This window comes from Solanum stenotomum, chromosome 3, assembly GCF_019186545.1.
Source record: "Solanum stenotomum isolate F172 chromosome 3, ASM1918654v1, whole genome shotgun sequence".
NCBI classification, from domain to species: domain Eukaryota; kingdom Viridiplantae; phylum Streptophyta; class Magnoliopsida; order Solanales; family Solanaceae; genus Solanum; species Solanum stenotomum.
The window spans coordinates 21,297,486-21,322,798 of NC_064284.1; the positions used below are offsets into that span (position 1 = coordinate 21,297,486).

Consider the following 25,313-nt stretch of genomic DNA (forward strand, 5'->3'; position numbering starts at 1 on the left):
AGAAGTAAAGGTAAGAGAGAGAAATAACAATATAGAATGAGAAGGATAGAACTTAGAAGTGAACCCATATATTTTTTTAATTCAAAAATAATGCCTCACATACCAAGTGCCTCTCCCACCATAAAACTTATCGGAAAAAACCCTTCAAATGATCAATGGAATATGCTTGCAAGTTGCAACTATGAAATGATACGTACAATCAAACATCATCATCATTCTTAATAAGTGGTGGTTTCGTCGGACAATCAGGGTAGTTTCGTCATTTTGCTACTCTGACCTATTAACAAGCTCCAACGGCTTGCCATTTGGGTTTGACGCGTGTGCTTCCCTTCTCGCCACTGCTATTGCAAATGAAAAGCTTTCTTCCCACTAACAATTACCAAAGGAGGAAAAATGGCGCTCCATTTTTCCCTTTTCGATTTGTTTTTTCTTCTTTGTTTTTTCTTTTCTGAATTTGATCATACTCATAGTTCCGTTTAATATTTTACTACATTTTCTGTATGCATGTATTACTTTTTTTGATTCAGTAGCAATAATTTTTGGGGAAGATTGATGAACCCAAGGTGTTCGATGATATGCCTGAAACAACTAAATAATTCGCGAGTAAAGACTAAAATACACCATCAAAGTTGTCCCGTATTTTCATAAAGACACCTTAACTTTCAAAGTGTCCTATCACCCCACTGAACTATTTAATATCTTTGTAAATGGGCCATTTTGACCCNCGATTTGTTTTTTCTTTTCTGAATTTGATCATACTCATAGTTCCGTTTAATATTTTACTACATTTTCTGTATGCATGTATTATTTTTTTTATTCAGTTGCAATAATTTTGGGGGAAGATTGATGAACCCAAGGTGTTCGATGATATGCCTGAAATAACTAAATAATTCCGTAAGATTCTTTGCAATATATACTGAACAAACGAAATATTGATGTGTCTTGTCGCTAATTCCTCTGAATTATTTTCCCTGCTCTTGCTTTTGGGGACTCCAGATGTAGGTTTTTATTTGAAAATTAACCTTTTTAGTTTCAAGATCATTGAAATTTGAAGAGTGACTTTTGGTTTTATTGTTCTTTCATATTGTTTCGAGCCCTATTTTGATACTCTTACCAAGTTTCCAATAGATTTTAATTAAATGGACATTCTAATGCAAATTAGATGCTCTCTAAAGTACTTTTAAAGTGTTATAGTATGCTTACTTAGCATATGCAAGGAAGTCCAACAATGACTAATAAATTCTATCATAGTGCAGAATGTTGTATTAGGAGGTCATAGTATGAAATTCTTGAAGATGTTTTTCAAGAAAGACCAATATGAATTATTTTTTTTGATGTCAAGGGAAACCTGCAGCCGCTACCCTTTGGGTGCGCACAGGGTAACCCTCGCTCCTATGCAATAGCTCGCAAACCACATAGGAGAGGTAATCCGATACTAGGCAAACCCGGTGCGACGAGCTCGACCCAGAAGGCAAACCCCTTGCTTTCTTTCATTGGCAAGGGGTTTCGAACTTGAGATCTCCAACATGAAAGTCTCAAACCCAAACCATTGCCCGAAGGGTAAGACCAATATGAATTATGATGATGAATTGTAGACAGGTATATGCTTATTTTATATAATAGTAATCTGATTTCTCAAGTCAGTGATTGTGCTGCAACCTGTATGTGTATTCCTTCCGTCTTGAGATAAAAATTGCAGGCTAATTTATGGAGACAAAACATTCGGTCATTCGGGTGACTATCACACCAGTCGAGGCTTTTAAAGATTAATTCCAGTTTGCTTATTTCTAATGTCTTACAGGTAGCTCCTCGCCTTCGACAGAAATTAGTAATCTTTTAACAGATATGAGTTCCTTCATTGCATAATTTGAGACACAGTACTCTACAACTAAGTTCTGCACTTCTTCAACGTTAGTCGGGTGTCATAAATCCCTGAAAACGAAATAAAACTAAAGAAGCATGAGGCAATGTCTAATATATTGCATTTCAACCTTATTAGTAAGTCAAAGGTTGCCAAAATTGTCGTTGTTCGTTTTACATGATATATCTTGAGTTTTCATATTGCAACTGTATTTTGAGTTAATATCTCAAAAGGTCACTCAACTTTCAGAATTTATCTATTAAAGTTATTGAACTTTCTTTTGTATCATTAAAATCACTAAACTTAGACATTTGTATCAATAAAATCACTCAATCAAATTTATCACTAAAAAAAGTATTGGCATAGCAAAATATATTAGTATTTTTATATCATGTAAATATGAATCCCACAAATAAATAAAATTAAAGAAATCTCATTAAGAACTTTTCACTTCCTCTCACAATTTTTTTTTTAAAGAAAAACAACTAAAATGTATGTCCAAAAACGGTTTCAAATTTCAAAACTTATTTATCGACAATTTTGAAAATTAATTTATTCAAGCTCAAACAAATCTAATGTTAGCAAACAGTGGAATTACGAAGGAAAAGTAGATCTTTACCTATTATATATGGCAAGAAACATCTAAATAAATTACACGTCGAAGAACTTAATTAGTAATAATACTTACCTGTTCTATTTTGACATTTGTTTATTGTTTTTTTTCCTGTTTTGGATTTAATTTGTTGTTTTGCTGAAGTACTTGTACTCATTTTTTTTTATTAAGGAGGCAAACTAAATACTATGGTATTACAGTAATACCAAAATATGTTTCACTAAGAATTTTTTTTTCATTTATTTATTAAATCAAGACATAAACTATACAACAATATCATAAAAAAAATATTTGTTTCCGTGATTAAGTCTGTCCGATTTTTTTTAATAAGTTTTCTTTAATTTTATCTATTTGTGGGTCCGTGTTTATCTGATATAAAAAAATACAAGTAATTTATTTTGCTATGTCAATATTTTATTTAATAATAAATTTGATTGATAGAAATATCTAAGTTTAGTGATTTTATTGATACAAAACAAAGTTCAATGGCTTTGCTAGATAAATTCTCAAAGTTGAATGACCTTTTGAGATATTAACTCCTGTATTTTGAACTCTATGAATGTAATTTGAAATTCTTGTTTTCTCATTCTTAATTGAAGCATCATATAAAAAGGTACCATGCTAAATTAAAAATGAAAATATATAAAATCGTCATATAAAGGCTTTAAAATGATAACTTTGTATGTGAAAAAGTCATGGTGAGACAATTGTGCAACTTTCTATTTGATTCCCAATAAGCTCTCTCCAAATTGTTTACTCCTACTTTTACTAATATCTTCCTAGAACATTCAATTATCATAGTGACCTTCTTAGGGGTAGCATGGAAGAACCTTAAATGTAGTTCAGATTGACAGAAATATAAGTTGTCCCTAAAATACTGGTTCCTATCTAATATGATTGATCTGTGGTTGTTGTTTCCTTTCTTAACAAAACTGGGAATAGTGTGAAAGTATAAAATGAGGGAGGAAGAGATTAAAATTCAGGTAGAAGGTAGCAACTGATATTTACTAAGATTTCCTTGGTTGTTGTTTCTCAACAAAATTGTGTTTTTCCTTATTTTGATTTTCCTTGCAAATGAGGTAAGTTCATATGAACTATATCCATGGACTTTAAGTAAAAGAAACTGTTGAATTAGCAGAAAATGCTACAACAAATGTGAAGTTGGAACCATGTAAATTATAGATGAATTCCACCAAAGTGAAAAATATGATGTTGGAATGGTAGATTCAAATTAGTTGGATATTTATGTTGCTTTTTTGGTAATTGAGTCTTTATGATTTGCTAATTTATTTTCCCCTTTTTAGCTTATATGTAAGAACCATATCATTTCATTGTTCATTGATAAATTGATTTTGATTCTTCGTTAATCAATAATGTGGAACTACTGACATCACATGTTTAAACAATAACAAGCTAACAGGGGCAAGATGAGAGAGCTACTTACTTAAATTTCGAATTTGAAAATATATGAGTTTCACATTTTAGGCATTATCAAAATTTGGCTAGACAAAGAAGGTGATGCAATTAGAGATTCCAACATTGATTTCCCAGGCTAAGTTCATAATATCCACGTTCTTTTAAAGTATTGAAAAACACCAACTTATGTTTTACTTATCTATCAAAAAGTAGTTACAAGTACTTATCTATCAAACAGAGGAAGTGGTTAGATCCCAATATCTACAGTTGATTTATCACGTCCCACTTCCAGGTTACTTTCCTTTAATTTAGTTAATTTCTCAAAGTTGCAGAAATAATGATCTAATACAAGATGTTACAATAGAATTGCTCACAGGGACTCTTCACAAGGCTTAGTGAAACTTACACAGCTGAAGCTTGATACAAGATGTTACAATCGAATTGTTCACAGGGACTCTTCACAAAGCTTAGTGAAACTTACACTGCTGCAGCTTGATACAAGATGTTACAATCGAATTGCTCACAGGGACTCTTCACAAAGCTTAGTGAAATTTACACTGTTGCAGCTGTGCCATGACCAGCTACTCTCCTGTGAAGGCACATCATTTTGTGTGTCTTATATTTGTTTTTGAATTACCAAATATTTAGTCAAAAACTACCAAACTATATTTATTTGTGAATTACCAAACTTAAACCACAGGTACTCTTCCTAAGTTTATCTTCATTTCTCAGTTCGATTGCAGCCAAAGTCACGGAATGATACATTTTACTCAAAAGTCATTGCAAACACATGTTGCAGTGTTCCTCCTTGCATTAAGAAACATATCTTTCATTGTTTTTTTTCATCTTATAAAGCAGGGCAGAGCAACTTTTACTTTGTCATTGTTTGATAAATGTTAAGACTCCAACAATCAGAGGCGTATCTAGAGGGGGTGCCGTGGGTTCACGTGAACCCATGCTCCCCTCTCTAGATCGTTATATTTTTAAAAAANCATTTTACTCAAAAGTCATTGCAAACACATGTTGCAGTGTTCCTCCTTGCATTAAAAAACATGTTTTTCATTGTTTTTTTTCATCTTATAAAGCAGGGCAGAACAACTTTTTACTTTGTCATTGTTTGATAAATGTTAGACTCCAACAATTATGTAATTTCATAAATTTGTATAATTGAACAAATGAAAAATTATTTATTTTAGATAAAAAATTTGGTTTCTCGCTTCTCTTGAACTTTGGCCTGTGCGGAGCACGGGCAACCCCATCTAGTGTATATATATGTGCAGACAAATTTATGTTTTCTTTTTCCGGCTAAGAATAAAAAATGATTAGTTCTTAATGCTAAATTCTACAGCTGTGTGCAAATGGTTTTGCTTCATTCTTTAAAATTTGCTAATGATGTTTGACATGTTTTATTTTAATTAGTAAGCATCTTTTTGTACGGAATCATGCATTATGCATATCTCAAGTCCAGAAACATGCAACTTTTATTTGTTTCTAAATATATATAAATAAACTAGTGCTCTCAAATTCACCATACGTTCAATCAATATAACTATTTATATGTTTAGTTCTGTGATTACTATAAATAGAGACATAAGAACTCATATTTGATGTTGAAAACTTGAAAAATACTTGGAAGAAAGAAAAAAAACTCTTATATTATGTCTTTTGTATTTCTAATGCTTTTATTTTTAAAGCTTTTTATCTTTTATTCCTCTAATTTAACAACACGTTATATTATCAACATGAATTTCTAATCATATTTCAATCAGTACCACAAATGTCATTCATACAAAATTGCGTTCACTGTATTTAGCTTGCAAAAAAATTCATAACATATATTAGTACTATTGATTGAATATTCTCTGCTCCACGAAATTTCTTAAATGAGGGAGTTATTTTACTGCAGGTAAAAATAAAAGAGTTATTTGGTAAGATTGAAAATATGGCTAGTCATATCTTTATTCATTTTCTTCTAAATGATCTTGAGGAATATTATAATATTCTAAAGAAACTGCTTGACTCTATCATAATCCTGTGATGCAAAAAGTTTTGATTTGTGTGATTGGTGACGAATTGATGATATGTGTCTCTAATTTCAATTTTATTCATACAAAAAAAGAATGGAAAATGTGAATAATAATAGAGTATTGTTTTGATTGCGCTAATTTTTAGGATAAATTATATATTTTTTATATAATTGTTTATATTATCGTGGGCTGAAGTTTGCAGAACTGAGCACTTTAGTCTATTATGCGAATGATTCATGAGGGTAAGGCAATGCAGTTAAGTCCCATCTCATCAAGAGGGTAAGATATCGAGTTTTAAAGAGTTTTCATTGATTAACTCTAATGATTGTGAGATTGTTCAACATAAGAAATGATCAACTAATTAAATCTCGTGAAAATGGTTAGAAAGCACCACGTCTTAGTCAGTATGGCGGAGCCACCTTACTATTAGGGGGTTCATCCGAACCCCCTTCGATAGAAAATTATATAATTTATATATGGTTAAAATAACTTTTTAGGTACATATAGTAGATGTCGAATCCCCTTCGGCTACTTTGTGTGTCTATTTTTCAGATTTTGAACCCCCTTATTGAAAATCCTGGCTCCACCACTAGTCTTAGTGCAATTGATGCACTTATATATCATGCTATTACTATTGATGAGATAATATTTTTTTTAGTGTGCATGCAAGATATAGTTTCACTTTGGAGATATTGATCGAGTGAAATCAAATATTGATATGAATTTATAAATTCTAACCAATGTTATTAAGGTTTTATTGATTACACAGATGCATGATATTTTAAGTCGATCTTTTCACCTACAAATCGAGTAGCACATTGAATTAGTTCCAAAAAATAGAAATGAGCAATTAAAATTCGGGAGTATTTAACGTATTTGTTCTCAATCAGAACNTTATTCAACATAAGGAATGATCAACTAATTAAATCTCGTGAAAATGGTTAGAAAGCACCACATCTTAGTCAGTATGGCGGAGCCACCTTACTATTAGAGGGTTTCGATAGAAAATTATATAATTTATATATGGTTAAAATAATTTTTTAGGTATATATAATAGATGTCGAACCCCCTTCGGCTACTTTGTGTGTCTATTTTTCAGATTTTAAACCCTCTTATTGAAAATCCTGGCTCCACCACTGATCCTTAGTGCAATTGGTGCACTTATATATCATGCTATTACTATTCATGAGATAATATTTTATTTAGTGTGCATGCAAGATATAGTTTCACTTTGGAGATATTGATAGAGTGAAATCAAATATTGATATGAATTTATAAATTCTAACCAATGTTATTAAGGTTTTATTGATTACACAGATGCATGATATTTTAAGTCGATCTTTTCACCTACAAATCGAGTAGCACATTGAATTAGTTCCAAAAAATAGAAATGAGCAATTAAAATTCGAGAGTATTTAACGTATTTGTTCTCAATCAGAACAAAGTATAATCATGAATTAACAAAGCTTGACTAAAACACGTATAAATGCATAAAATCACGATCCCACACTTTAACCTTTATTCGCCCTAAAACAACCGATTAAACACTTAAAACATGTCACACTCTTAACTACGCCCATCAAACATGTCTACTCCTACCTAGATCACCAATACACTCTAAATATCAAAGCAATTCTAAATTACAAAGTACATTTAAAAATATACAATTATATTAAGACGGCTAATCTTTATTGCCAACTCACCAACATAATATATAGGGCAAAAACAATCACATCACTAGGCAAAGAAATCAAGCAGTTCACCAAGTTTTCATCACTTAGATGCCTTCACTTTTCAAGAGAATTGTCTCTTCATTTATTCATAACTTCCGTCTTCCGACACATATAAGAAAATAATTTTATTTTTTATTTATAATTAAATTTTCACAGATATTTTTATTTTAAAAATACTTATAAAGTTGACTACGCTTTGTAAACAACTAAAATGTGTTAAATATATAGTATATTCACAAATATGCCCTTGATTTAACATCATTTGATTGTTCATGAAAATTAAGATGTCATTTATTTTATTACTAATGGTGATAGAAAAAAATATTGCATAAACAGTTTGGTCACTAGTGCTACTATTTGATTGATAAAATGATTCAACTATTGTAGTTTAAATAAATAATCATATTTATCATTATTGGAATTTGGAATGTTGCGTTGTGAATATATGGACCGTTCACTGACTGTCCTATAATTTGTACATCATTGGTGGATTATGTCAACGTTTTGGAACGTTCCATCGAGAAATATGGATCGTTAATTAGACATAGTTTTTTTGAACCCCAATAAATTTGTAATTGCTATTTTTTCGGATGGGAACCGAATAAGTCTTCTCATGTAATATTACATGAAAAAAAATATAAATTGTAATAGGTACAGTTATTGTCCATTTATATAGGAAAAAAGATTTGCAATGTCTGCTCAATTGATTTATAAAATACCAATAATGAACTTATTTAATTTGGACAGTATTTAGTAAGCGTTTAAGTATAAAATAAATTTTTGATACAACCAACATTTGATTTTTTATTTCTAAAAATAAGTAAGTATTTAAAAATTGAGATTGTATCTGAACATGTATTTAACTTGAAAAAAGTAAAAAAATTATGCATAGAAAAATAATTTCACTCAGAATAATTTTACACAAGGTGACACATTATATAAAATAGTTTTTCTATGTATAATATTGTATATATTCTATATATATTAGACAACGTGATGTAAATATTTTTAAAAATTACTCCTATTTTTTTAAAAAATCCTCATTTATTTGATTATTTGACATACTCCCTCAGATTAGTATGAATTTTACACATATGTTAAGAAATAATGATTGATATAAGTTTTTTTAATCATAAAATTCATATTAGTATTAGATTTTGAAAATTCAAAATTAATATTTAATGTTAAACATAGAAAAAATAATTTTCTTTTCTTACAAATCTGAATTAATCAGGCTTCTATGGTTATCGAAAAAACCGGATGGGAAAAAAGAAAACTTCTATGAAGGAAAAGGAATTATTTACTTGAAATATTATTTTAGTTCATTATTGAACAATTATTTGCAAATTTTAATTATTTCGAGAAAAAAGAGGAAGTTCACGTGAAGCGGGTAGCATAAAGCATGAGTAATTGTGCCGATAAGCAATCTATAAAGCATGTGGCGGCTATGCAATTCCGCTGAATCTCATTAGATTTTCAAAAATATCCCACATTTTTCTCTTTCACTCCAACCTATACTGAATACTCTATTTTTGATTTTTGAACTGAATTCACTATACAATAGTTCTTCCTTCTTCTTCGAATTTCTTCTTCTGCTGTTTTCAGTAATGGCTATGGAGAGTGCATTGACATCCACACGAGTTTCAATTCCATCGTTGTGTTCTGGGATCAGTTCATCTCATCATCACCATAGATCCTTCTCATTTCTCAATTTCCCCAAATTGTCTTCATTCAAATACTCTTTTCGAACAATTTCACCTGTTCCTTTCGTTGTCAGTGCATCCTCTGTTTCTCCATCATCTCCTTCTACATCTGTTGCCCAATCTCAGGATCTCAAGGTATCTAATTGCTTCCAAATATCACTATATAACGTGTATATTTTTATGTGATTTAATGGAAAATTTGATTTACTTGAATGCCAGATTAAATCAATTCCTACCAAGCCTATTGAAGGTCAAAAGACTGGTACCAGTGGTCTACGCAAGAAGGTGCCTTTTCTTTTGGTTTTATTAAATTTTTACACTTTGTTTGGATGATTGTTACCCGTTGTATTGTATTGTTAGTTCAAATATGACGTTTATTTTGATTGTTATATAAATTTGTTGTTTAGTATCATTTAAATTCATTTTCATTGTTAGCTACAAAAAGTCCCATTTTGTGTAAGGACCGATTTGGTGTGATTGCCTTAGTTACTTTTAATATTTTCTTCTCATTTATCACATTTTAATGTTTTATCCTTTACCCTATTTTTTTGTAGTAGCTACATCCCGTGCCTTACTTTTCTCGTAGGCTTATCAGACATATCGCAATGACGGAGAATGATACAATCTATCCAAATGTTGTATTTATTAAAATAATATTGTACGATACAATACAACACAATATGATACATAATGAAATAATACATAACAACCCTCCAAACAGAGTGAACTCCGCCTGCGTGAAGGTGTGCCAAAATAAATAGGAAAACCTCTCTACCACTTACGGTAGGGTTAAGGCTGTGTATATTTTACCTTCCTTAGACCTCACTTGTGCGATTACACTGGTTTGTTATTGTTGTTGGTTTATTAAATTTTTTATTGCTTACTGTTCATTTGGATGACTTATGCTTCTTTTGTCTATAGGTTAAAGTGTTTATGCAGGACAATTACCTTGCCAATTGGATACAGGTATGGTTCCTCTCATTCTTTGAGCTTGGGTGATATTGAATTCCAAGTGTACTCAATTTTGTGCAATTATTTTGTGATGTTTCAATACAGGCACTGTTTAATTCTTTGCCGTTAGAGGATTATAAGAATGGACTCTTGGTCTTAGGAGGTGATGGTCGATATTTCAATCGAGAAGCTGCACAGGTAGTGGTCAAGTTTGTATATAATTTTGTGTTTCATGTGTATCCTGATTCCTGAAGACTATCTGAAGTTTTCTGATCTCTAATGCATCTTAAGCTACAATGCAGATAATCATTAAAATTGCTGCGGGTAACGGTGTTGGTAAAATATTGGTTGGCAAGTGAGTGTCCCAAGTTACACTTTTAGCACGAATGAATTCTTCAAATTTCACATCTTAGCGATATTGTTGCTTGAAATAATTCTTTTCTCAACTTATTGCTTTATGTTTCCATGTGTTTCTGAATGTTAGTTTTGAAATGCTTAGCTCATTGTACTCACATGTGGTAATAAATTACAGTCTCCCTGAGCCATATCTTCTTGCAATCAATCCTTATGATAATATTCTATAATGCTATCTGTTCAGAGAGTCCATATCCTTCCACTTTTTATTCAAGTGTTAGCATATAGGTAGAATTGTTTCATTTCTTTTTTTGGGGTTTCCCTTATTCTGGCATAGTTCTATGCATATTTTTGTGCTCTTACCGAAAAATGAGAATAAAGTAGTTGATATATATAAATGAAGAATCTGTGTTTGGCAGGGACGGTATACTGTCTACTCCAGCTGTGTCTGCTGTGATACGGAAAAGAGAGGTGACAATTCTGCTTTCATTTTTTATTTGCTTTTTCTTTGCTATTTTTGAATGACACTTAATGTTTTATCCGCAGGCAAATGGTGGCTTTATAATGAGTGCAAGCCATAACCCTGGTGGTCCCGAGTATGATTGGGGTATCAAGGTAAAATATCTAGTTAGAAAACATGTACCGGAAATCTGGGACTGCTTGTTCTTAGCTGTTCCATTGACTGCTGAAATACACAGTTATACTTTGTTTTATTATTTTACAAAAAGCCAGTTCCACATTGAATTTCTTAGATTGACTCTTTCTGAATTCTGATATGCGACCTCTCTAAATTGAATAGTCCAATAACTTAGTATTTCTAATTATCATTTTTTTTTCCAGTTCAATTATAGCAGCGGCCAACCAGCTCCCGAGTCTATCACGGACAAGATCTATGGAAATACCCTTTCTGTACGATTCCATCACCTTGTGCTAAATAATATGCTATTCTTATTCTGCATTAGAAGACTTAATGTTGCTATGATTCAACGCAATGTTCTTTAGTGCTATATATGCATAGACATACACAATATAGGTAGCTGTATGAAATTGTTATAGTTCATTGGTAAATGATTCAATATCTGAATTCCTTGTTTCATAAGGGCTATGCAGATTTCTGAAATAAAAATTGCTGACATTCCTGATGTTGATCTTTCTCAACTTGGAGTTACAAAATATGGAAATTTTAGTGTGGAGGTGGTTGACCCTGTGGCTGATTATTTGGAACTAATGGAAGTGAGTAACCTAAAAAGTTTAAATTTCTGTTTTTTTTTAAAAATGAACTCCATGATACATATGCATAACTTTACTGATAACGTGCAGAATGTATTTGATTTTTCACTCATTAGAAGTCTTGTTTCACGACCAGATTTCAGGTGTGTTGTTTTACTTAGTGTTGTTCAATTTTTTTTTTTAATTTGCTAAATTATATTTTCCCTGTATTATTTTTGAATTTTATTCATCCCTAGTTTCATAATGATTTCTATTATCCGGTTCTAGCATAATTATATTCCTAAGGTAATTTTGGAACTATAATGTAATTATTTTTGGTCACACAGATATTGACTCTAATGTTTGTAAGACAATTTTTTTTTATTAGAATGGAACTCTTAGGACAACAAAATCTCGTGTTGTCTAAAACAAATTGTAGTATTATCATTTTCATTTGACTTCGTCTTCAAAGTCTGATTTTTTCCATTACCTACTACATATTTAGGAATGTCTTTTAGGGATGAACATAAGAACATAATTTCTTAGTAAGGACTGTATGATCAATTTGAGAAGCTATCAAATTATCAACGACAATGTTTGTCTTTCAAAGGATTGGTTGACGAATTACACTCATCAATAGTATATTGGATAGTCTACCAATCTATGTAAGGTGTCTATTTTTATCCTCTAATAAAATGGAGAAGAGATTAGATTCTAGACAATGTTAGAAATTTTTTTCTCTCAAATCGAACAAGGATAGAAAGAATTTTTATTGATTAAGTAAAGTAAATCGATTTATAAAACGTATCTCGGTGATTTTAGAATAAAATGAGTGGATTACTTTATAAATAATTGCTATCTAAGTGGTTAAGAAAATACAATAAAAAATCAAATGATCCCGGAAAGTAGGTTATCCATGCAAGTGTAATAGATAATGAGTCTGATGCTCAAGACTAGTGATATACTAATAAAATATTGCCTTTGCAAATATAATGAAAAGTTCCATAAATTCCATACAAGTAAATCAGATAACACATCATTAATGGAGAGAAAGAAGTAGGACTATGGTAGACTTTTATATTGGATTATTAAAAGAGTAGGTGGCGTAGAGCTGGCTCAGAGCCTTGAGGGGATATGTTGGATGATGTTGTATAAAATTTTATTTATCAATACAAGGATGTGAGTCGTTTAATTCAAAATTCTAAAATATTATCTAACATAAAGAAATTTTTCTATTTTTTATTTTTATCTAAATTTTATATTATTTAAGTGAAAATAAAAAATCATAAAATTCACAATTGATTAAAATAAATTGAGGCCTCAAATTTTTATTTGGGGGCCTAAAGCAAAGGCTTCATTAGCCTCCCCTTGATAAGCTTGGTTCCTTTAATAAATTCAAAGTAGGTGATGAATAATATTGGAACTCAAGTTTTTGAAGAGAGAGCATCTCACTAGAACTCGAGAGATATGAAGAGTTCTAGAGGGGTTATGGGTTACTACATCATATACATTTAGTAAAATACAGCCAAATTCAAAAATACACAAGCATTTCTATCTAATATCATGTATGAGCATAACTTAAGTATCTCTGGCTTAATGAGGAATAAATTCTTATGGGAAGGAAATAGTAGCAACAAAAAGTTTCACTTAGTTAGATGGCAGGTGGTCACTAGTGCTAAGGAAGGGGGTGGATTGGGAATTAGAAACTTGAGATTGCACAATAAAAGCATGTTGTTTAAGTGGCTTTGGAGATATAGCAGGAACGAAAGGGTGGTCTGGATCAAAATAATTGAAGCAATCTATGGTAGCAGACAAGGCTGGAACCGCCCTTCAAATATTTCATACACTAGAGGGGGAATATGGAAAGGTTTGTAAATTATGGGCCGAGTTTCAACAATTCACCAAATTGGAGGTGGGGAATGGAGCAAAAAATAAATTTTGGATCGACTTCTGGACGGGTGATGAGTGCTTGAAACAAAGATTTCCTCTTTTTTTCAGCCGTTGCAATAACAAAGATGAAGTTGTGGCTGAATTTTACTTCAACACGGGATGGCAGATGAATTTTAGAAGGAATTTGAACGCTTGGGAAATTGACGACTTTTGTCAATTGCTCCTTCAACTAGATTATACCCACATTGATCAGAGTAAGGAGGATTCACTAGTATGGATAGCTAGTAATGATGGAACCTTTTCAATGAAAAAGTGCTATAGCCTTCTAATGAAGCAAACAAGATTTGGAATACTAGTTGGCCATGGAAAGAGATTTGGAGAACTAAAGCTCCAATAAAGGTAGCTTGTTTTGGTTGGATTGCAGCATGGGGAGCTTGCCTTACTCAGGATAATCTTCAAAAAAGGGGTTTTGCACTAAGTAATGGTTGTTACTTATGTGAAGAAGAGTTGGAGGCTGTGAATCACCTTCTTTTGCATTGCAAAATAGCTAGACAATGTTGGGAATTTTTCTTCAGTATTTGCGGGATATCTTGGATCATGCCTCAATGTGTGAAGGAATTATTGGAGAGTTGGCAGTACCAGAGAACACACAAAGCTTTGAAGCAAAATCTGGAGAACTATACCTTTGTGCATAATTTGGACTATCTGGCTAGAAAGAAATAAAGCTTGTTTTGATGGACAAAAGGACCATATTTCTAGAGTTAAAAACAAGTGTTTACATAATTTGTTTTGTTGGTGTAAAAGTAGTTTCCTTGATAATATAGATCAACATATGGAGTTTTTGGAGCTGCTAGGGAGATGTTGTAATTGACCGCATGGATATTCCCAACAGTCTTTTGTAACTTTTGGTTTTGGTATCTTCTTGGTACTTAGTCAATAAACTTTTACCTTGTAAAAAAAAGTATCTTTGGTTTTTTTTTGTCCAAACTACCCTAAAAATGCAAGAAATGTATTTCACATACTCCTCTACTATTCTTCTTGTCTAACTTAATTTCCCTAGATCACCCAATTCAGCCTATTCAGGATCAAAGCAAAATGCAGGGCTACCTCGCTAGTGAACAATGCACCAATATATTTCTTCATTCAACATATATAACTTGTAATAGAAAGTGTATTTTATAATCGTGGTGTCAGGGCCATTTTGCGCGCACCTTAACTAATTCAAGGAATACCTTCTATCTTCCCAGCCCAACGCATGTATTGGATAACTCTATCCATGACTTGGATAAATTGAAAGAAATCACATAGCCTCCCCGGGTCTTAAACCCGAGACCTCATGGTTTCCAACCCACTTCATTGACCATTTAGGCATGCCCTTGGATGTTGGCATCTGGTACAACTCTAAAGCCTTTTTTGCAAGTTTGCTTGCATCTAACACCGCACACAATTCAATCCAATGAAACATAGGCACTGTGGGAGGAATAGAGACCGTTGGTTTGAAGTACTAGAATGATAATCATGGTATAAATTATGTGTTTAATTTGTTGTTCAATTACCTTGTATTGCCTATATTGGGATCAATTACTAAAAGACCAAAATATCCTTGATAACATATACTAGTTCTTCTTCTCAAGCCCTTCTACACTCCAAAAAAAAGCATTTACAATAATAACAAACTCAATGTGGTCCCACAAGTGGTGTATGGGAGGGTGGTGTGTACGAAGACCTTACCTCTACCTTGAGAAGGTAGCAAAGCTGTTTTCGATAGACTCTCAACTCAAGAACAAATGTAAAAGAAGAAGAAAAAAGTTACAAGCAGAAACAACAAGATAATGAGATAACAGAAGCAAAAGAAATTGTTGGAAGTAATAGAATTCTATGAATAAGAAATTACTAATACTCGTGGTATGGAAAGGAAATACGTACAACTACCTAATATCCTTCTACTCTAATTCTCGAACTAAACACCCTCTTATCAAGGGTCATGTTCTCGGTGAGCTGATGCTGCATCATGTCATGCCTAATCTCCTTTCCCCAATACTTCTTTGATCTACCTCTACCTCTACCTCTCCTCAGGCCTATCATGACTAGCCTCTCACACCTCCTTATTGGAGCATTTGCGCTACCATCTTAGTCTTATTTCAGCATCTTGTTCACCACGGGGCCCGCTCCTATCTTGTTCCAAATATCTTCATCACTAATCTTATCTCTCCAGTTGTGCCTACAGGTCCATCTCAACATGCTCATTTCTGCTACATTCTTCTTGTAGTCGTAGAAGTTTTTGACTTGCCAATACTCTGCTCATATTACAACATACCCAGTGTAATCCCACAAGTAGAGTTTGGGAAGGGTAGTGTGTACACAAACCTTACCCCTACAAGGTAGAGAAGTTGTTTTCGATAGACTTTTGGCTCAAGTAAAAGCATCATAAAACAGCTCAAAAAAGAAACAACAGGAGTTAAGAAGTCAAAACGAAATACTAAAGAAAGCATGACATACTAAAAACAGAACAGTCACTACCACAAAATAATATGATAATCAAAGTGTTAGAAACGATAAATAGTAACAGATGGAATAACAAGAAACTCCTAAAGATTTCGCCTATATGACATAGTCGGTCTAACCACCACTTTGTAGAACTTACCTTCAAGTTTCAATGACACATTCTTATCACACAAGACACCGAATGCAAGCTTCCATTTCATCCACCATGCTCTAATACAATGTGTGACATCATCATTGATCTCCCTATTACCTTGGATTATTGACCCGAAACTTCCTCTCGTGGGAATGACTTTTGTATCAAGCCTGACTTCCACGTCCGTTTCATGGGGCACAACCATGAACTTGCACTCTATGTATTCAGTTTTGGTCCTGCTCAATTTGAAATCTTCCGACTCCAAGATCTGTCTCCAAATCTCTAGCCTCCCTTTACCTTGCGTCTCGTCAATCAATACTATGTCATTAGCGAATAACATGCACTAGGGTTCCTCCCCTTGAATGTTTCGCATTAGTACGTCCATCGCCAAGACAAAAAGAAGCTTCAATAATAGTCCTAACCAAAATATAAAGTTTTGACTTGTGAAAAGCTTCCCATGTAAAGGAGGCAACTTAAACTGATTCACTTCCAACTAGTGTTTCGGACGACGAAAGGCGACAAGGGTTTGTCTTGCCACAAGGCAAAGCGAGTGGCGATGCGCTCAACTTTTTGAAGTGCGGCCCAATTAATACCAAAAAATTAAAATATTTAATTGCATATATATATAATCAAAATCTCAATAGCAGTAACATATAAGAAAATATTTCAATCCAAAAGCTGAAAATAGATAATACATACTTAGACTGAGGAGTCTAGTAGAAAATCCTAAAATTACCTTTTAACATTTAAAACCCTAAATTGATTGCCTTTTTTAAAGAAAATACAAAAGGAGACGCCTTTCTCGGCATGGCGTCGCCTTTTGACGATTGCCTCACCACAATGTTAAAATGCGATGAAGGGTTGCTCGCCTCGCCTCTCGCCATTGGTGATGAGGTGATCGCCTTTCACAACACTGCTTCCAACTTGAGCACCTTTTTCTGTTCTTTTTCCTTTTTCTTTTGGTGACTAAGACCCAACAAATTGAGATTAATTTATATATCAGAAAGAGAAGTTTTGGGATTCTGCAAGATTTGTGAGGAATGGCAGGTTGCTTGCTGTTCTTGTGTAGGAATTGGAATGGAATCTTGTAAGCAAAATTTTGTTACAAAAGGTCAAGGGTATATAATGATAAAATCCATTTCATTTAGTTTAAAATAAAACCACGTGTTTAGAATTATTTTGTGTATATCTAATTTTTAATACAACGAACCAAACTTCAACAAGAAATAATCTCCGGATTACCAACCCTGCATTATTAATCCTCTTACTGCTACCCTGCACAACCTGTCCTTAAACCAGACACCCCTAAAGTCTTTGAAAGGCAATTTAACCAAGGAAACATAAGATAAAAGATAGAAGCGTATGCCCTACTCTTCCATCCTTCTTCTGGTAATCCGGTACATTTGGTGAAACTCGTTTTCTTTCAATTTATTTGAGGTCTAAGTTATCCTCTCAACTTCCTTATCTTCACAATTTGTTCAAAAAAATAGTTCCCATCCATGAGTACAACTGTACTGATAAGACACTAGCAAATCTGGGGTCTCAACTTGTGTCTCCAACTAGTTTCTTGGGCTGGAGGTAATTAATTTTAGTTGTGTAAGCAGTTTGTTAAAGCAAATGAAGTCGAATTATTATTATCTCTATATGATCCCCCCCCACAAACACACACCAAAAAAATAAAGGAAGGAAATCCACGTTGACTGACTACAAAGAGATCACTGTTTAACTGACTGTACTAGTTCAAATGTGATTCTGTAGGTAGTGCATTTTGTGCAAACACAATAACTTCTAGATATCTTGCTTAATCTCAATGCTTAGTAAAATGGGATTACGCTGAAGGACCCTATATACATACATACATACATATATATATATATATATATATATAAATGTATCCTTCTTCCTATCCTCCCCCATCCGCAAGATATCTTTGCTCATGCTTATGCCTTGTTAACGTCTGATGCTGCTGACAGGTTTGTATTTGATGCCATGCATGCAGTTACAGGGGCTTATGCAAAACCCATTTTTGTTGACAAACTAGGAGCTAGCCTGGTATGTATGCCTTGGAGTTTTTTCTTTAACTATTGAACTATCTTGTGTGTTCTTGATTATAGCCTTATCATCTATGTATGTCGTGTAGGAGTCTATTGCAAATGGAGTGCCACTGGAAGATTTTGGACATGGTCATCCAGACCCTAACCTTACGTAAGTAACGAGCATCTATTGAAGTAGTTGTGCTTTAACTTCTTGAAAAGAACTAAGATACTTTAGTTATTTTGGTCAAGGTATGCTGAGGATTTGGTGAATATACTGTATGGAGAGAATGGACCTGACTTTGGTGCTGCAAGCGATGGTATGCTCAAAAACCTTCTGCCGCAACACTTCACCTGAGTTGTCTTTCAATTAATCAGAAAACATATATAATATGCTTGGCTGAAGTTCAAAAATGATTGAATCTTAGATGAAAGGAAAATAATTAGAAAAGAGAATCAAAGTTAGAAGCCATCAAAAAACATTGAGTTAGATACTCCACCGTTCTTCCCACCCCATTCCACCTCAAAATCTCTGAAATGAAAAGAGACCAGGGACAAAGGAGGGCAATTAGACAGTTAGTCTCAACAACATATGGTCATATTCTTTCAATTGCATGCTTATACCATTACTGAAAGCGTGGTTACAATGATTGCTTCTTTCTTTCACTGGTCTGCACATGATTCTATATGGAGAATGAAAATGAAAATGTTTTGATCAAAACAAATTAGGAGTTCTAATTTCTAATTTTACTACACATGAGATAAACATGATAATGCCTCTGGAGATTTCCTCGTATTATTGTTTAGAAATGATTTAGAAGAGTTTTTAGAAGACAAACTATTCCAGTTTTTCTAATTTATCTCCTTAAGACATTTTCTTTAATATTTCAACTATTTCTTAACTTGTACTTCTGGCTAATAAGTTATACAAAAGGGGCATGTATAACTTATATAATTAAGTTCAAAACATATTTGCTTGTCATAAGCTAAATCATGATGTTTTGTTTGTAAATATTATAACTCCAAAAAAGAATTAAAAGCAATGTCCTTTACAACAAAGAAAAACAGAACAATGTTAAATTTGTAACAGAAATGAAGAAACTTTATTCTGTTCTCTTGCATAAATTAAACAAAAGAGATCAATTTGAAATCTTATCTTTATTTGTTTGAATGTTGAGCCTCCGTTGTGGGGCTTGTGATTCTCTATGCGGACAAAAATGCCAAGCAGAAAGTTGTATTAATACAATGGAAAACATAAATAGGAATTCTAATTAGTCTAGGATTTGTGTGTAGGGTGTTTCATTTGGAGTAGTTCCTTAAGGAATTAAGTACGATAAGTAGCATTGAAGTGTCCATTTGTTGTTGTTGAAGAACATTTGTAATGAGAAAGGGGAAATAGTTTGTAGTTCAAACCCAGTCAGCGTGAAGGTAAAGCAGGCATGGATCCAAATCTGGCATAGTTTGATTAATTACTGTTCATGTTGACAAGAAACAAGATGGAGGATATTGAGGGATGGGAAAGAACATAATGATGAATTGTCTTGAGCTTCATGTCAGCTTACTTAAATTGTTGTGCCCTAATTATCTATTTCCTAGCTGTAAGTTAAGAGTTCTACATTAACTTCTTTCTATTTTTCGCATCTTAAATAATAAGTAAGTCTTATCATGTCTACTCCAAGTTGGTGGTTATACTGTTACACAATAAATGTATCAGTAGTTAGTTTTGCCTAATGAGTAATTAGTTATGCTGTTGGATTAGTTAGAAGCAGTTAGCAAGATAAGATTCTTTTTCATTTCTATGTAAGGCATTGCATCATTTACAGAATCATCAATTGAATATACAAGTACACCTCCCGATGGAATCCTATTCTTCATCTTCTATCTTTTCATCCACCATAGCCAAATAACTCGAGCTTCTCCACTAAGCTCCTGTCCAGCTGCTAAAACCTCGGATTCCTTTGAGAATCCCTGCATTTAGGCTAACATATACACTGCAGTCTTCTCATCCTAAATAGCTCTTTTCTTGATGCTAAAACGACAGAACACAACGCTGTTCTGCCATATTGAAGTTGGAACCAAAGTCTGATTTTCACTTGTACACTTACGCAGGAGATGGTGATAGAAACATGATTCTTGGAAGAAGCTTTTTTGTTACTCCATCTGATTCTGTTGCAATTATTGCTGCCAATGCCCAAGATGCTATTCCATATTTCCAGTCCGGGCCTAAGGTATGAAGCACTTAAGCTTTTTATGCACCTCTGGCTTTGGTCTTTACACATCACAAATTTGACACATTTATCTTGTAGGGTTTGGCTCGATCAATGCCCACTAGCGGTTCTCTAGATCGCGTTGCCCAAAAGCTAAACCTCCCCTTTTTTGAGGTTAGAACTTGTTTACGGTTTCTTTAAATTTTGATGATGTTGCACTCTTCAACTATACTTCTCAAGTTATGCCCCTCAGGTGCCAACTGGTTGGAAATTCTTTGGTAATCTAATGGATGCTGGAAAACTGTCAATCTGTGGCGAAGAAAGTTTTGGGACTGGTTCTGACCACATCCGTGAAAAAGATGGTATATGGTATGTTTACATGTTCACCTGTGATTCTTTAAGTAGTTTGTGACTGCCAAATCGGGTTAAACATTGCTTCAGATATGTTCATTTCCTTGTTTCATTTTGATGCTGTGGCATAAAGGCAAATACGAATGAGAACATCTATCTCCTACGTTGTTAGTAATATAGTGATGGTATTGTTCATTGTACACGTTTTTTGAACCCTCATCCTGTGAAACTGTTGTTGGTTTACTCTTCCATTTCATTTAAATGATGCCAGTGGATATTGCTGTGTGTCCTCGCGATATGAGAGTTCTGTATCACCAAAATGAATTGTAGCTCTTCTCAGTCTCTTCTATGCTACATTGTAAACTTTAGCGTAGTATAACAGCTATCAACTCTTTGTGGTCCTAATTTTTGAACTTGTAACTGACAGGGCTGTTTTAGCTTGGCTTTCAATACTGGCATATCAGAACAAGGACAAAAAATCAGGGGAGAAATTGGTTTCTGTTGCTGATGTTGTGAAGGAGCATTGGGCCACTTATGGAAGGAACTTCTTTTCGAGATATGACTATGAGGCAAGCACATTTTGTTATGTGACCACTTTTTGTGTCTATTAAACACCTTATTGCAGTTATTTCAGTTTCTGTCTTCTGGACTGATTTGTGGATTACTGATCGGCCAGATGATTAACTGCAATACTTTGTCATAATTTCTGACCAGGAGTGTGAATCAGAAGGAGCAAACAACATGATCGAGTATCTTCGGGATTTGATTTCTAAAAGCAAGGCTGGTGATAAGTATGGTAAGTTCTCATTTTCAAGTTAAAGTTGTCAAGATTCACAGCATTTAAGTTCTTTAAGTACTGAAGGTTCTCCTGCAGGAAGTTATAGCCTAGATTTTGCTGATGACTTCGCCTATACTGATCCTGTAAGTTCTGAGATTTCTCAGGAATGAGAATATCTAACCATCTTTCTGAATTTTTTAATTAATTGTTGCGTGTTTCTCAGGTCGATGGAAGTGTTGCATCCAAACAGGGGGTTCGCTTTGTTTTTAGTGATGGGTCACGGATCATCTTTCGACTATCGGTATGGAACGAGTCCTTATGTTAAATCTCTGAGAACAGGAGTAGTATAATCTGAAGTCTAAATAACTGCAACTAAATAATAACGGCATAATCCTTATATTTCAAACTACTCTGAAAAAATTGTATGATTTCTAACTAGTGTTCCATCAAGTTTTCATCTTGAAAAGCATGTTAAAGGGGACAAATGAGATGTTCAAATTGACATGGAGGGACTAGTATCTTATTATGTTGTGCGGGGTTTTGTGACCATTCTCTTCTATTTCATCCATAAACTGCACGCTGTAATTTATTAAGTGGATTCAACTAGAGATCTCAATTTTACAGGGTACTGGTTCTGCTGGTGCAACAGTCAGAATATATATCGAACAGTTTGAGCCGGATGTTTCCAAACACGACATGGATGCTCAAATTGCATTGAAACCATTGATAGGTTAGATTGTTCATCTACAAGGTCAACTATGAAATATTCCCATTTTCCTTGAAAATTTATCTAGATATCTTTTGCAGATCTCGCTCTTTCTGTATCAAAGCTAAAGGACTTCACCGGAAGAGAAAAGCCTACTGTCATCACATAAGGGCATAGATATCTGCAACTACAATTGCATAGATGAAGCCTTCTTGTGACAGTTGCTAGGTTGGGCACTTCCTTTCTTCCTGAAATTTTACGTGATGCATGGTTCATCCTCATTTGGCTTGCATGTGGCTATAGTCTTCTGAGGACCAAAATTAAAATCATGTAAATTATGTATAATCATCTGATGATTTTAGAACGTATGATTGGAGTATTTAATCAATAGAAAGCTGCAGCACCTAGAATTTTTATTTCTTCCTAGAAGTTTTGTTAAATTTGTAATAAGTGAGATACCTGCTCTAGACATTTTATTCCAGAATATATGACAGTTCCCATACCTCGTACTGGCTGTTGGTGATGGAATCTTTGTGGGATCACTCGAGTTCCTTCTATATTGATTAGTCTATTTCAGATGGTTCCTGTGAGATTTTTGGGCATCTGTATTTCTGATCTTCATCTTCATAGTTTATATACTAAAATCTGTTCCCTGGCGTTATTGTGCATTTTTTAAGACCACACTTCGAAAGGTTAATCATCCTATATCTATAAGCATTTCCCATAAACAATGGCTTCCTTTTCTCTTAAAAGAAAAATTATATAGGGAGGACTTATTTAATCAATTTTGCTATTGTGGTAGTTAATTTGATAGAATGTCTCAGCTTATAAACATCATGAATAACATACTGTTATGCCAGCATTTCCTTAAATCCATAGCGGCATGGGACCTTTGCTTAAAGTAGCCATGTAATAACGCATTAATGTTAAGGTTGAATCTATCTTACTATTGTAGCTTGCCCTTCCTCTCTAACCTCGATGCTTTCTTTGAGCTGAGGGTCTTTTGGGAAACCTCTCTACCTGATAAGGTAGAGGTAAAGCTTGTGTACACTCTACCCTCCCCAGACCTCACTTGTGGAGTGGAACTATGCTGTATATGTTGTTGTAAATAGAATAAGGATCGGTCATGAAGAAATGAGGTGCTCGATGGAGTTTCCTATGATATATTAATTATATGTTATACTGCGGAGCTAGTTCACTGATGAGGTAACTCAAAATGGTACAAAATTGAAGCTTGTCTGGGGATAAGTAGTCAAACTTGTCCTCCAAACAGCTTGATGAATTGCTTCTTCAAGGTACCAGTTTTCTGGAAAAGGACCTACCAAACGTGAAAAAGCTGATCCAAGAGAGGATCAAAATTAGTAAGCAAACGTTGAGTCGAAGAGAGGTTTTCTTGATTGAAATCTTGGCTCCATATGGCGTACAAGATTCCAGAGCTAATTTTAGCTACGGCTAGTTCCAGAAAAGGATGCAATATGGAAAAAATGCGGATGTCATCGTTCATATTCTGGATTGATGGGGAATGTTGTGACTGGATTTACCTCCAATAGATCACTGTAAACTTGTCAGGGAAGGTTGGAAAGTTATCCAAAAAGGGGAAAAAAGGTGCTTTAGGTTGTCATGTTGTAACATGGGGAATTTAATCCTGGAATATTTACAGCTTATAATGTGTGTTTGGCTAGTAGGCTCATTTGGATCAACTTGCAAGTGATGAATTTTGATTATATGACTTTACCTTAGAGAATGTTGAGCTTAATGTGGTTGAATCAATGACATACATGGTTCAGCCAAAGTGGGTTATCGGATTTTCCCTCCACCTTAAAAAGTTATAGGTGCTAAGCACTTGGGGTCGTTTGGTAGCTGGTAAGAGTTATGCATGATGCATGTATTAGCTACCAAATGTGATATTACTTAGATCTCTATTACTTATGAAAAATTTAATACCTGCATAACTCACCTACAAACCATCTACCAAACGTCCCCTTTTAGTTTATACAATGTCAATACAACCCTTTTTATTCAAACATACATGATTGGTATCTTAAAATCGAGTTAAATATGCTTCAGATAGCTTAAGAAGAGTGAAATTATCTGAAGCATATTTAGTCCCGTTTGAGTGCATAAATATAGGAGTTAAGAATAGAGCATATTTTCCAGTTTCCTTTTGGGTATGTTATTTTTTTTACACAACTAATAATATATGTATTTTGGGTATGTTGTTGGGCTACGAGCAATTTGCCTGTTTTGGTTATGTCCAAAAACGAGTGACTCCGGATTCTTAATATGCTTGACTGGTGAATCCAAAACTTTGCGTAATTGGATGTAGTCATTTGCTTCAAGTCTAGGATGTAGCCTTCTCCTTATTTAATTTTTTGTTTTTTAGATTTAACTTATATATACTAATGATATACCAGTATTATAACCAATTGGTTAGAGGCAGAGGCGGACCTACATGGATGAAAAGGGCCGTTAACTTTGAAAAAAAATATGTATATATACGTTGAAAAACGATCATATATTTAGTTAGACACCCTTAAACACAAAATTTAATTGGAGGCACTGAATGAATTTGTTTAATAAAGTTTATCGATCCTTGACTATGTATGTTTGATAAAGTATGTGACACCACTTCGATTAATGTGCATGCATCCACCCCTGGTGGTACCGTGATCATTTTCAAATCCTGGATTCACCTCTAGTAGTGAAATATGGTTCTTGACGACATTGTCCCATCAGCTCCACGATGTCCCATCTCTGCCTAATGCCTCCAAACTTCCTCCTAAAAGAACATGGCTATTGGCTAGGTCATGCTGGTTGCAACTCTCTTTGGATTTTCTTGGGGA

At 33.7% G+C, this 25,313-nt stretch overlaps 1 protein-coding gene across 1 annotated transcript; it reads left to right on the plus strand.

Annotated features, from left to right (window-relative positions):
* Positions 1-9,113: 9,113 nt before the first annotated feature.
* On the plus strand, positions 9,114-23,060 carry LOC125861007 (phosphoglucomutase, chloroplastic). The gene is made up of 22 exons (XM_049541090.1): positions 9,114-9,488; positions 9,573-9,638; positions 10,275-10,319; positions 10,410-10,502; positions 10,607-10,659; positions 11,078-11,129; positions 11,205-11,273; positions 11,499-11,567; positions 11,769-11,891; positions 11,979-12,031; positions 18,369-18,447; positions 18,536-18,600; positions 18,681-18,748; positions 20,538-20,656; positions 20,735-20,809; positions 20,889-21,004; positions 21,414-21,555; positions 21,701-21,782; positions 21,861-21,907; positions 21,988-22,065; positions 22,389-22,494; positions 22,572-23,060. Exons 1-22 carry the CDS (start codon positions 9,258-9,260, stop codon positions 22,637-22,639), a joined length of 1,899 nt encoding a protein of 632 aa, XP_049397047.1. The 5' UTR covers positions 9,114-9,257; the 3' UTR covers positions 22,640-23,060.
* The last annotated feature ends 2,253 nt before the right edge of the window (positions 23,061-25,313 follow it).

What these genes read in the sequence shown, in the direction of transcription:
- LOC125861007 (XM_049541090.1), top strand. Translation starts at nt 9,258, where the DNA reads ATGGCTATGGAGAGTGCATTGACATCCACACGAGTTTCAATTCCATCG. An exon ending in TCTATGGAAATACCCTTTCT is followed by an intron (nt 11,568 to 11,768) that starts GTACGATTCCAT and finishes AGGGCTATGCAG; the next exon opens with ATTTCTGAAATAAAAATTGC. An exon ending in ACTTCGCCTATACTGATCCT is followed by an intron (nt 21,908 to 21,987) that starts GTAAGTTCTGAG and finishes CGTGTTTCTCAG; the next exon opens with GTCGATGGAAGTGTTGCATC.